The 14,135-nt window shown below is 42.2% G+C and overlaps 1 protein-coding gene across 4 annotated transcripts in view; it reads right to left on the bottom strand.

The window, feature by feature from the left end:
- Positions 1–14,135, bottom strand: part of nhsl2 (NHS-like 2) — a 164,136-nt gene that overhangs the window by 49,811 nt on the left and 100,190 nt on the right. For all 4 annotated transcript variants that reach the window (XM_040031910.1, XM_040031980.1, XM_040032069.1 and 1 more), the window contains one exon: positions 11,536–11,775. In XM_040031910.1, coding sequence (XP_039887844.1) covers positions 11,536–11,775 — 240 coding nt within the window. The remainder of the gene's footprint in view (positions 1–11,535; positions 11,776–14,135) is intronic.

Consider the following 14,135-nt stretch of genomic DNA (forward strand, 5'->3'; position numbering starts at 1 on the left):
GAGTCAAAGTGCCCTCACTGTTTAGTTGCTTATGATGTGTGCTGTCTGCTAAGTTCACCTCAGCTAATATGAGTCACTGAACTCAAACTTTTAGATGCCCTTTGGGGCATTTTTAATATAATAATAACACAGCTTGGTCCACAGTTATCTAACAGTTTACCAAGAAAATCTTCAATCCAGTTTTGGTGAGTGAAAATTTCATTTGTATGTGTATCTGTGTCCATGCAATGGGTGATGTATACTCCAACTGTTCATCTGAATCAAGCCGCAACCTCTGGCTCCAGAAGTGAGTGAGTTCCCATAGACTCTCATGGTAAAATGCACAACTCTACAGACAAAATAAAAGAGGCTGTTTAAGGACATTTTCAGCTGTATGATGAGTGAGTTTTCCTATAACTTTTCTTATGCTGTTAACACCTAAATTTAGGGATGTGGCTGCTTTGGTTAACAGGTGTCCTGTTGTTCGGAGCTGAAGTTGATCTCTATCTGCTCTATGTCACATGCTAACTTATGTCGGTGACCTTTAGTTTAGTAAATCTGACCCTAAGTCTATGTTCAAATAGACTATTAGCCAGATCCATCCTGGTTTAAAAAAAGCCTTGCAACACAGCAACAGTGAAAATGCTAAGCTTGAGGCTTAAATTAGTGGATTACATCATAGTACCCACATCAATCTTGCCTTTTATGGATGCAGCTAGCTAACCAAGGTTGCTAGCATTAGCTGATAACTTTGCACACCATTTTCTTATTAAAATAGATCAACTTCTGGCTCCAAATTGCCAAAACATAAATAAAGATCAAAGTACAATGTCATGCCTGTCTTTTGTGTGTAGTCTGTGCGACTAATGAGGCCACTTCTGATTTAAAAAAGAAAGAAAAAAAAAGAAAAGGGAAAATTCATAAAGCTAAATTCCAGACTAAAAAAACCCCAATGAAACACAATGAATATGTAAGGTGTTTATATCCATCCTTACATATACAATCCACATCTGTCTTTTGTGGCAACTACGCTAACACCCGTGCAGCTGTGGATGCAGCTTTGCTAACTGAGGTTACTAGCATTAGCTTCAAACTTAACAAGTATGTAAAATTAATTCAGGGTTCAAAATAAAAACCTACAGTCTGTGGTGCTAATGAGGGCACTTCTGACTCCCCCCCATAACAGACTAACAGAAAAACAAGCTGTTATAAACTTAAAGCTAAGCTACATACCAAAAAACACAAAAAATAGATCCACAGAATAGAACTGAATGCTTGTTAAATTGAAGCAATGTCGTACAACAACATCTGGCGCCCTGTACAAGAGATCAAGCCTTATGCTGCTAAATCAAACTAAAATAAAAACTTCACTATAAACTCTGATAAAGACTGTCAACAACTCCAGTTAAGGTCTCCAAGTGGCCCTCTTAAAGGAGGGAACTTCATCAGTGTAATGTTAGTGGGAGAACAAAACACTCAAAAATAACAGACAGCACTTAACGGCAGAATTATGCAGATTATAACTGCTGCATTAAATCAGACCAAGGGCTGAAGTCATGCACAGTGTTTTACGCATCTGCATAATTCAAACTGCTGTAAAATCATTCTGCAAACGTGTGAATTAATACAAAGCGGTTACGCACACTGAAGAAACTGTCAGTGCTGAGCGTTAAGGAGGTGGTAAAGTATGTATGAATGCTTGAGTCCGTCTGGCTGACATAAGTTAAACTTCAAATACAAAGTTCACCATTAATGTGAAGGAATAAATATGAAAATCTGGCTGCTGATTAGAGAAGTGCAGAAAAAATGCACACAGAATACAAACGTGGCTTCTGCACATTTCAAGAAGAAAACAATAAATCTGTCTGCAGAGGAAGAAAACAGGCAGGGGGGAGAGCAAAGGACAAACAGTCAGTTAAGTGCAGATGGAGGGAAAACAGTGTTGTCAAAGTTTTTATATTAACAAACTGTACAGAATATAATACGTCTGCTCTCAGTGGAGTGTAACGCCAGGCTTTAAATATAATATATCACTGCTAAGGAGCAGCACATGAATATTTCAACACAGCAAGCAAAAAAGCAAACTTTGATCTTCTCTTTTAAAAAATTAGAAACAGTAGAATTTTTTTTTTCATGATACTGCACCCGCAATATTTCAGTCCACAGAAAAACACAGCACTACTCAATTCACTAAATGTGTAATATTGGAGCTCAGGCTTAAAACATGACATGATTTTTCTCTTGTTCATTTTGATAAGTTTCGCTAATCAAATCAAAACTGCACTTATGACTCATGCTGTGGAGTGTGAGGGAGCCCTACGGGACTTAAAATTGGTGGAGAACAGGCACTTGTAAAACACGAGCCCTGCTCTCAGTTGCAATCTGCAGTGAGCTCACGTTTATTCCGCAACTATGGATTTATAAGATCCTGCTTATAATAACAAGCTCATTTTCTTACTGGTGTTTACTGAAGGGTAAACCCCACGGTCCAGTTATCAGTTAAACAGTTATCACTTGTTTAAATGCCTAAGTATAACATGTACTATAACACATCATAGACAGGTCTGCTGTTTTCCACCTAATTGAGACTTCTGTGTGAAATCTACATCATAACTTAAGACGTAACCTGAAACCCCTTTTTTAATCCTACGCCACAACCTTCCATACAACCTGACCTGCAGCGCCTATGAAATGCAACTACACATTGCGTCGACGCAGCCCGCAACTTGGAAGGTCACGGCGTAGGGTTAAAGGGGGTTTCTGTATACGTCGTATGTTACCATGCAGATTTCAGGCAATTGGGGAAAAAACTGATATCTGAGCAAAGCTTTCCTTTTATGTCTGTAGGTCATTATGTATATATGTATAAATGCTAATGCACTGTAAAAAGTTAGTAATTGAAATAAAAAAGAGGAAATGAGATTCCCACTTTGCTCAAAAGATCTCTAGAATCAGATATACCAAAAACCTGCTGGTACCTTAAATCCTGCCCTTTGCCTGCAGATTCTGCATACTCTTATGCAAATTTATAGAGATTACTGTGCCAGAGAACCTCTTTCAGACTCCCCCCGCTGGCCTACACACACCAGTGTTACAGACCTGAATATTCTCAGGTTTTTTAGTTAATTTTCTCCATGAGAGTCACAGCGTGTTTTTAGTCCACTGCCCTTGTGGCTGTCTGACTTCTACCCTGGACTGAAAAGAACATCTCTAGTCCTCCCTCAGTGTTAAAATGGGAATCTCCAAAAGTTGATTCTGTTCATCTGGACGTAACGTTTTGTGGGAGAAACGTTTCGTCACTCATCCAAGTGACTTCTTCAGTCTCAGCTGACTGCAAGACGTTAAAATGGGAATGTTTGTGCTGCAGATGCTGTTGGACAGTACGGTGGAGTTCACGAGTCTCTTCGCGTCTTGGTTTATTTTGGGGTCTTTTCTGGCGCAGTGACACGCAATGTTCTCACACGCCTTATGCATTTATTTACTCAGTGATTTTCAGTCATTTTGCACCAACGCAGCTGTCAATGAAGAAGCGGTTGAATTCGGGAAGTCATGGGCTTCTCTGCTGAGTCAAACTGAATCGTGCCAGTAAAAGGCAATGAGTTCAGACTCAAAGGATGACAAGCCTTGCATTATTCGAGGCTGGATTTAACAGTGGATCACCACCTGCTCCATCGTAGATTTTGTACTGAACGCAGGATAAACTGAGAATAGCTTCTCTCGATTTACACACGGAAATCCAAGAAAACCAACCAACTGTTGCAACTCTCAGCTAAACTGACTGAGGTTGAGTGGGCATGTCTGCTGAATGGAGCCTGGTAGCTTGCAAAGCACTTGCTGCTGGATACAAGTGTCATCACGACACACCTAAGAAGCAGTGGAAAGTCAGCTTTTTAACAGTCTTGCGATCCATCCTGCCGCTCTACAACTGAGCAGATGCTCATCGTGCCCTACGCCATCACCGATAGTTGAAGAAGCCTGTGAAACGTCACAGGCTTCCAGGTTGAGATCCTATATCAAGGATGTTACAGCAATAATGAATGAGTGACTGGTGCCAGAGAAGACCCACGCTGTCCCCTCTTTTCTAGTGGGCGAGGTACACAATGGTCACACAAGACAATCAAACTAGACTTTGGGGGTCAAACATGGTTCAGATAGCAAAGTGTGACCTTTAAAGAGGACCTATTACATTCATACCAGTTCTATATCTCTATTCTAACTCTAATAGAGTATCTCTGCAGGATTTACAGTTCAAAATAACCTTGATTTTTCTCATGCTGAGCTTCAGTGCAGCACGTAGTTTGACCCACAAAGGATCCTGTTCCTTTAGCACCTTTCCTCCTTGGTGGACTACTAGAGTAAGCTTTGTTTCTTGTTTCTGAAATGAGCAGTTTCTGTCATATTTTAGGCGTACTTCCAGGACAAAATGACTGGGTGTGCATCAAATCTTAGTGAGGATGGTCACTGCCAGTACAGTTTACCATGGCTACCCTTGGAAAAACCCAGAAACTATTCCAGTGGTCGTCAAAGCACATACAAAGCACATGTCAAAATGTGTTATTACAGGTGCTGTTGAGCTTGTCAGATGTCATCTTTATGGAGGAGAGAATTAAGGCAACCCTCTTCTGATTGGCTGCCCCTCAAAAACAGAAGGCATAGAGGTTAGCATATCAGGGATATCCCCTTTCTCTGACATCATACAGACCCAGAAGTAGAAAGAGTATGAAACCCGAGTCTCACAGGGAATACTTTTATGTGCACTGACCTCATTGTTTCAAAATGAGCTTCCACTGTAAGTGACTATAGCAGCTCCCCTTTACTCTCCCCGTTGTTTTGAAACTCTATCCTAACTGAGTATTTGTCCATCGTGTGTGGCTAAACCTAAGTAAACCTTCACCACGAGAGCAGTGGATTAGACTATGTGCATCATTTTGATAACAGCAAAGCTGCGTTTGGCTTTAGAGCCAATGAGAAACAACATATTTTCCCATTTAGTTAAGAGGACATTCTGAACGTGGGAGTCACAATGAGGATGAAACTGAAGACCTATCTAATTATACTGGACTTGCATATTGAATGAAATTTGCTCATTCACTGTGGCAAATCTACACACATGACAAATCCAATCAGGAAAGAAAAGAAGAGGTACAAGTCTGTGAAAACACAGTGTGCTAATCATGCTGTGGTTGTGCGCTGATGACGAGCTGGGGGGGAGGAGGGGATTGTTGTTGCCCACTTAGCAGCAACAGTGAAATAAATCTCACATAAATCTTGGTGCCGTGGGGAGCTGAAGCTCGGCAGAAGACGCAGCAGACCTGTCTAACACCGGACGACAGCCGGCTTCATAAATATGGAGGGCAGAGCGTGGAGGAGCGAGAAGGAGAATGAATATTTTACTGAGCTAAGGCCAGTGGGAAACAGAGGGCGAGGATGGCCAGAGAGAGGGAGAAGGTACAGCTGGACGCTTTGGTGTTATATAACACACACCCGCACACACAAACTGAAGGACACACACGCACAGAGATAGAGGCATAAACACAAAGCAGCATAAATGAGCACAGACGACAGAAAAAGATGAATGGCCACACACACACACACAGTCTGTTTCCATCTCTCTCAAACACACACAAACACCGGTGTCTGTTGTCCACCCACGACTGTGTTCATCCATCTTATTTTCATCATACACAAGATGCCAGCCCATCTGAGACAATAACCGGCTTAACAAACACATAAACACACATGCAGTAGGAAAGAGACTCGGAGAAGCAACACAAACCGCCTCCTGTGTCGTCAGCTGTTCTGTTATGCTGCCTTTTCGACGTTTCCTTTTGATCAACAAGTGATGTCAATAAAGTAATCTGTAGGAATTAAAGGATGAGTCTCATGATGTTTTATATTTTCTCAACAAATCCCGTGCAAAGATCGAAACCAGCAGCACCCTGATCCGAGTACCTGAGTAGCCAAAACCTCTGCGGCCCTCAAGCTTCTCCTTCTTCTTCTTTTTTTCCTTCTCCAAAATCTATTACATGAAGGGCTGGATAACGCAGCCAAAAATAAGAAATTACCTCTGTTTTCTGGCTTGAGGATGACTCAGAATTATATAACTGATTCAAACGTTACTGAACACTTGCAGGAACTAGTTTTTGTTATGGGCTAAACATACAAGATAGCATCCATTAGCATCAGTTATCCACCTTCTGCTTTACATGAAGAAACTTTCTGGTTTGTCTGAGCAGAGTTTGCATTTTCTCCTGCATGACTTCGTCACACATGTTAGGGTAAATGTAAATTGTCTGTAGGCGTAAATGTGATCTGCCCAGGGTGGACTTCGTCTTTCCATCCATCCATTTATCCATCTATTTTCGACTGCTTATCTGAGTTCGGGCCATAGGGGGCAGCAGTCTTAGCAAAGAAGCTCAGATTTCCCTCACCCCGGCCACCTCTTCCAGCTCTAAGTCATTCCCAAACCAAACCAGAGATATAATCTCTCCAGCGAGTCCTGGGTCTGCCCTGGGACCTCCTAGGACATGCACAGAATACCTCACCTAGCAGGTGTCCAGAAGGAATCCAAGTCAGATGCCCTAAGAACCTCAACTGACTCCTTTTGATGTGGAGGAGTAGTGGCTCTACACCGAGTCCCTCTTGAATGTCCAAGCTCCTTACTGCCCACCCACCACATGAATCGATACCTTATCTCGATGGAGGGGTTTATGTGTATTGGTGATCCCAGGAGTTATGTTGTCAGGGCCAATTAAACTTTGGTAGGATCTTCCAATGCAAATTAGTCCAGAAAGGACCAGAAAAAGTGACTCAGAGACCCCCTGTGTTAAGGGAAAAAAAAAAAAGCATCCAGTGTAACCTGGCTGAGACAGGGTTACAGGGTCCTACCATGCAGCCAGGACTGGGGTGGAGGCCGTAGCCCATGGGGCCCAGCCTGGCTTAGGCCAAAGAAGTTAATTGGGTCCGTCCTCCAGTGGAGGACTTTGCACAAAAAAGCTGACCCATATGAGGGACCACAGGGGGGTCAGTGGATCAAGCAGTGGTCAAACAAACAAATAGAAATAGTACAGTGAAGAGGTGAGTTGTTTGTAAGACTCACGATGGGCAGTCTTTATGTTATTTTCGCTTGTTTTTGTTCCAAATACATAAAGTAAATTTTTCTAAATTTGCATGATCTGTTAGAAAATCGAGCTACTGATTTATTGATGATTTTGTTCTCTTTTTCCAGTTAATAAAATTGTTCTTTCTGGTGATGGTTAAAGCTATTGAGATCTAAGTTTGAAGGTCTCTGGGCATGGTCAATGAGGATAAGTTACCTATAGGTCAAACAGAGGGGATTGTGGGATGCTGAGGCTAAGGACTCTGGACAGGTCTCACACGACTCCGACCAGAACTGTTCTAATAGAGTAAAAAGCCAGAATGCATGAAAATACATGCTTACATGTATACACTATAGATCTTGGTATTGTCCTTTAGTTTCTTTCAATGGTATATAGTGGTGGTACACATCTTTGTCTCACTGTATGACAGCCAGGCTAGGCTCCAGCCCTCTTGACCTTAAGTTAGACAGGCTGTTAAGGAAATAGATGACGGCAGGACAAGCCATTAGCTAGATGGCCACAGATGGCTGGGAATGACATAAGACTAATAGATAAAACCTGAACTCTACAGTAAAGGGATTTGGTGGTTCTCTTAAACTACAGGAGACGTTTTGTTGCTGAAGTCTGGGAGGACTTGTCACTTACAGCAGGGGGTGTCGAACATGCTGTCTGTGGAGCCAGAAACTCACTGTAGACTCACAAAAGTGTGAAAATTACAGAGTAAACGTAAGTTTAGCACATTCACTGTGTTTTGTTCCAGTTTGTGTTGCAAATTAAGAATCGCTCACATTGTGAGAGCTGTGGTCCGAACTGCTACCACATGAAAGCACGGCTAGGTTTCTTCGCCTCGCTAAAGTATCATTTCGTTGTAATGGCAGCAGTCGCACTAGCAGACAGCAGGAGAGACAAAAAGTGGAAAAACTGTGGCTTAATTGATAATGAATGACTCATTATGTTTAACGTTTAACGTAAATGTGTACCATAACTTTTTTTATGTATTAAGAACTTTAACCAGATAGTAAAATGAGAACTTGCCAGAATTTCCCGGATGCCTTTAACAACCTGAGTGATTTCTATGTGCTTTCTGACTAGCCTCAAAGTCACAAGGTGGAATATTTGGGTTCAATGTGTATCTTGCATGTTTATTTAGATCCTATAGTTGTCTAATTACACCATGCCAGACTAAATAAAGGATAACTGATCTGAGTGAGCAATGTGACAAAAGGTTTGGAAAGCCAATCCTAAGCCAAGGAGCATGATGCTGTGGGCCTTTTAGCAGCTGCAATGTGGAACTATGGGTGGGACAGCTGATCATGGAAACTATATGGAGAAACACGAGGAAGGGAAACTTGGAGGAGACACTAGACCAGGAGCTTCCAAATACCTCCTTGCCTCTACAGTCTGTTGGACAATCCTACCTTAAAAGAAGAAGCTCACACTAGTTGCTATGACCAAGTCTGACGGTTACCGGGGTAACCAGTTCCTTTTCTTTGCGATGCAGCTATTCTAATGTCAGGTTGTAGCAGCTGGGTCAGCTTTAGAGTTGTCTGCAGTGAGGTTTATGTAAAGTAAAGGTAAGACCCCGTCTTGTTTTCTGCCTAGAGTTGCTAGTGGATTGGATCAGTGGAGATGTTGTGCTGAGGAAGAGGGTGTGCTTGCCCTATCCTCACTGTCAAAGGGCAAAAGAGTACATCCTGGGCAGTACACATTGGCCATCTCAATGGGAGTACTTAGACCAAATAATGGTAAATTATCAGATTTAAATATAAGAAATGAACATATATAAATATGTTAATTATATGCAGTGCAGTTATGAGACCTCAACCCACTGGAAAACTGTGGGAATTTTAGACAGTGTCTTCAATGGTGATCTTCAAAAGCGATTAGGTTTCAGGTTAATGGTCTTCCATTTATTCAGACCTTTAAAATCATTGCCAAGGCTGTTCTGCAAGCAAGTGTTGCACCAACGTGTGGTTCAAAAGCAGAAGCAGAGGCGACAGGACTTTTTCAATGGCGTCTCCTAATCTTTGGGCATTTTCATGTAAGCTGCCCAGTCTCTGTCATTTTAAAACAGTGTTAAAAAACCTACTTATTCTCTGTAATCTGGGTTTTATTATGCAAACACAGTCTTATTTATAGCACAGTACTACTTTATCTGATTATTCTTAATGTGGATTTAGTGGCTGCTATGCATAGGATATTTTGTATAATATAGAGAACATTGGCCAACTGAGACTGTTATAAATATGCTATAGAAATAAACTTTGACTTGAGTTATGCTTACTTGTTTCTTTTAATTTCTCCGTGATCAGTAACTTTATGTTTAGGGAATGTGCAAAACACAGAATCCATCAGTATACATTTGCCTCGGTTTTTAACAGAATGCACCACTGTGACAGTAAATTTTCTTTCAATATGAAGCTTTTGTTTGAGTTATTCTTGTGTGTTATACAAAGCTTTTGATTTCTATAACATATATACCAAATGCCTGTACCAGGGCTCCAGTCTATTCCAACAGAGATCAGTAACAGTGGAATTTAGCTTAACTACATATGGCATGGTATCCTGCAATCACTGGAGTGTCAAATGTGTATTAATCCACAATAAAAAATAGTTCTGAACACATTGTATGTACTACTTACTCTTCATAAAGTTAAATCTGCAACAACTGACATAAAGCGTAACGACCAAAGTACTGCAAGAGCTGCTGAGCCATGATAGTCCATTACCACGAAGCTCCCTGTGTACAGTTTTTGTGCTGATGCTAATGCCAGAGAAGGTTTGGAGATCTGGAGTTACTGAGTCAGCAGAACGCTGGTGTCTTTTACACACTATGCACCTCAGCGCCCAGCAGCCATGCTCTGTACCTTTATGTGGTCAGAGCTGCTGTGGTTCCTAAAACCTTCCTCTATGTAGTAATATCTCTTAGAGAGAGAAGGCATTTCACATCCTGTCACATCCTGTTACAACACCATGATTTTATAGATCTGTGACAACGAAAGTGAAATCACCTGAACTCAAAGATTAAGAGGCCTGGCCCAAAATATTTATCTCTATAATGTATAACAGTGGTATATCTTTCTGTCGTCAGTGGTCTTAAGCGCGTGAGCTGAAAGCAGTTGGACTTCTTCTCTCATCCGAAAAGTTTCCTTGGAAAAGTAAAGAGTATTTAAACCCTGATGGAGATTATTCCAAGGATGATTATGAGATGTCTAGTGAAAGGCCCACTAAATGTTAAAAAGGATTTCCCATCAGCTTTAGAAGAAGCAGCCTCTCCACTGCAAAGTAAAACATTTTCAAGAACCCAAAAAGAAGTCCTTTGCCTTCGACTCAAGTGCAAATTGACCAAAGATGGGTGGAAAAGCAAGCGTACCGAGAGATGGATTTCAAATGTAGTTACTTTGTTTGCTTTAGTTATAGATTTGTTGGCAAATCTGGAAATTTTTAGACAACTAACTAAGAACAAATGCAACAAAAAAAATCAGTACAATGAAAAGACATGAAATGTGCTGTAAGATCCCACTTGTTCATTCATTCCTTCTCTCAGGTGTTCAAGGTTGTCTCGCTGCCATTCAGCCCCCCCCCCCCCCCCTCATTCATTCAGCTAACAACCCACTTTGATTGTTTTAATGGAAGGGCCGGGCAAAGGGCGAGACAGTATGAGTCACAGAGCGAGAACAAGAGGGAGAGAGAGAAAGAGAGAGTGATGGAGAAGCAACTGGCAGGAGGGGACAGAAGAGAAACAGTACCTGAGAACAAATGGAAAACCTTGTTCCCCTGAGGGCTAATTTGCATACACACACACACACGCGCACACACAGAGGTTGCACAGTGTATACAACCAGAGCAGTTTCTTCAGTAAACAAGAGATTAATATTAAGATGGCAGCATTCACCTTAAAAAAATAACACCATGGCAGAGTTACAAACATGGACTGCCAACTATAATGTAAACATGCCCGTTTCTGCAGTAGTGAACATTCCTTCAACACACACACACACACACACACACACACACACACACACTGAATGATAAAATACTACTCTTAAGAACAACCCTGCAAGGTGAATCCAACACGTATGAGCAGTGCTACTCTAAGCCAGCACGCGCGCACACACACACACACACACACACACACACACACACACACACACACACACACACACTCTACAGCACAACATAAGCACCACATATGAGGGGGAATCTAACTCGCACACCCTTCCGCACGGCATATCTGCATGCAAACACACACATGCATGTTTAAAGTGTCCGACACACACCCATATCAGTGCAGTCCAACACCACACATACACACACGCGCGTGTAAACAGTCTCCCACCCACCTCCGCTTCTTCCTCCATGCCTCTCCCACCCACTCAAAACACAACACACACACGCACACATTCCCTCGATCCATCCAATCCCTCCTCTTCTCCTCCTCTCCATGCATCCTTACCTTGCAGTAGGCTCTGGAGGTTGAGCTGCGCCTGCTGGTGCAGCTCCTCGACACACTCCGGCCTGCTCCACGAGCCGAACACGTTCACGCTCTGTTGCCATGGAGACCTGAAGTGGGCCGTGCCGCCGCTGCTGCTGCTGCTGCCTCCGCCGCCGCCGCTGCTGCTGCTGTGGTTTCCATCGCCGTGGCTGCTGCTGCTGCCACCGCGCCTGCCGCTCTCTGCCTCTAGTCCGCTGGTGGCTGGAGGAGAAGAGGGAGGGGAAAAAAGGATGGGAGGGAGGGATGTGGAGAGGAAGTGATGGATGGAGGGAAAGAGCAGTGGCGGGTAAGAGAGGGGAGAGGGAGTGAAACAAGATTATTTAGAGTAAAGTGGGAAGGGGAAAGGGAAAAACAGAGGAATGGTTGGGAAAGAAGAGAAGAGAAGCAAAGAGAATTGGAGGGAAAAAAGGGAGGATAGCAAGGAAGAGAGATTGATGGGGAAAAGAAAAGATAAAAAGATAAAGAAGGGGCAGAGAAGAAGGGAGGTGTAGGAAGTGAAGGAAGCAAGGTAGGGGAGGATAAAAGAAGGGGATGGAGGGAGGAGAGAAAAAATATACATAAATAAAAATGTATGAATTTGCATAACTAATACCCAGAGACGTAGATTACATAACGCAGTATGTGTTGTCAGGGAGAACAAGGACCGAGGTAGGAAGGAAGAAAGGAAGGAAGGCGGGATATAGGGTAAAAAAAAAAAAAGAAAGATAAATGAGGGATTAGAGTGGAAACCATGGAGGAGAGGTTGAGAGTTAGAGGGGAAACAGAGAGGAGAGCTTAATTAGGAAGGAAAAGGAAGGAGACAGTGGACGGAGAAGACAGAAGAGAAGGATTAGGGCAGGGAGGTATGAGAGAAAAGAAGCAAAAAGGGATTGTGGCATTAGGAAAAAAAGAAGAACATGAGTGGGAGGAGGAAGGAAGGAGGGATGACATTTAGAGGCAGAAATGTAGAAAAGAGGGAGGTGTGTTCGTGTAAAGAGGGGGGAGAAATAAAAAGCAAAAGGAGGGAAAAGCCAAAAAAAAGTGGGAAGGAAACGTCGGTCCCTGTCACCGTCAACCCTCCCAACACAAACAGACAATCAAAACAAATCATCCACAGTGATCACAAATGGCCATTCAGTGCCGACATAAATGAGACGTCGCCTTGAATCAGCATCGAGGAAGTAATTTGACACATCCAGCGGCTGATAAAACACGAGTAACAAACACGGGAAATGTGACAGCAGATGATATCCAAGTGAAAGGCCAGGCTCTTAAAGGAAATGCAGGCGAGGGGTCACAGACTCAGCAGGAGAAGGCAATTACAGCCAGCATTTGTCTTGTTGCTGAGTCTGTGGTAACAATTACTTAACAAACTGGTTAAACTTTGTCAAGCTTCTGGAAGCTAACTTGGCAAAAGAGGACACTAAAGGTGTAGGTTGTCACGCTGCTTCCCCCCTAAAGAACCATTTAAGAGGGTGAACAAGGAAATATCTGAGCCAGTAATGTTGTCACACATGGATGTGGACAACAGAGGTTCACATTACTATCAGTAGGAGGCATATCCACTCGCTAAAGATCAGTAAAGATTTATGTGTAGCCTACATATGTTGCATCTTCGTTCTCTGTATCCATAATGTGAATTTCACTTGGCCTTTGCCTTTGTGGGATGAGCCACAATGACCACGTGACCTCTTTTTATTAAAGTGTAATGAAGCCACAGTGTTGTTAAACTAGTAGAGGCACAACGTGGGGAAATAAGCCCAAATTCTGGACGAAAGTGGGCAAACTTTTAAAGTGTTTCTTATCCGATCTGAGTGGAGACCTAATGCTTTTAGTGTGTCTGTGAGCACTGAAGTTTGTTTTGGCTCTCTCTGTTCATTTAGATACGGGCTTTACAATAACTGCTGTCACCAAGCTGGCTGCTAAGTGTCAAGACTTTTATAGACTCACATTAGCTATGTTTTGGTCTGCCTTACTGAGGACAAATCACAGTGAGTTCTCATTTTGAGCAATGCGAGTATCTTTCAGGTACAGGATGTGCTCCACCGAAAACAGAAGGAACTCGCCTATCAGTACGCATCGCACAGTGGACATTTACAGCATTTCTTTCAGTATTTCTTCTGAGACTTTGTTGCTCGTTTTTTTTTTTCCATTTTCTCCAATGCAATTTCAGCAAAGGCTATAAAAACACAAAACACAACACAGTTACAAACTCCCCCTGTTAAATTACTTGCAGCTATGTTGCCGTTTCGTCTAACTACATTCAAAATTACACGCTGAGACATTTCCTTCAGAGAACCAGATATACAGTCAGCTTGTAGAAAGCTAAGAAATCAGCTATGATCCTAGCAATGTTTTCTCCATCCATTAATATTTTTAATCACCTATGAATTTCAGGGTCGAGTGGAGGGTGAAGCCTAATACAGTTATTGTAGAGTAAGGCATTTAGCCTTCACCGTATCTTTGTAACTACAACTTCATGGTCAAATATTCAAAGAAAATGTACTATAATTATATTATGCAATTTTTATGGTTAAATTAGATTATTCTTAGGATAATATTTTGTTTCTCGGTACACTGCT

This window comes from Simochromis diagramma, unplaced genomic scaffold (assembly GCF_900408965.1).
Source record: "Simochromis diagramma unplaced genomic scaffold, fSimDia1.1 OVJJ01000382.1, whole genome shotgun sequence".
NCBI lineage: Eukaryota > Metazoa > Chordata > Actinopteri > Cichliformes > Cichlidae > Simochromis > Simochromis diagramma.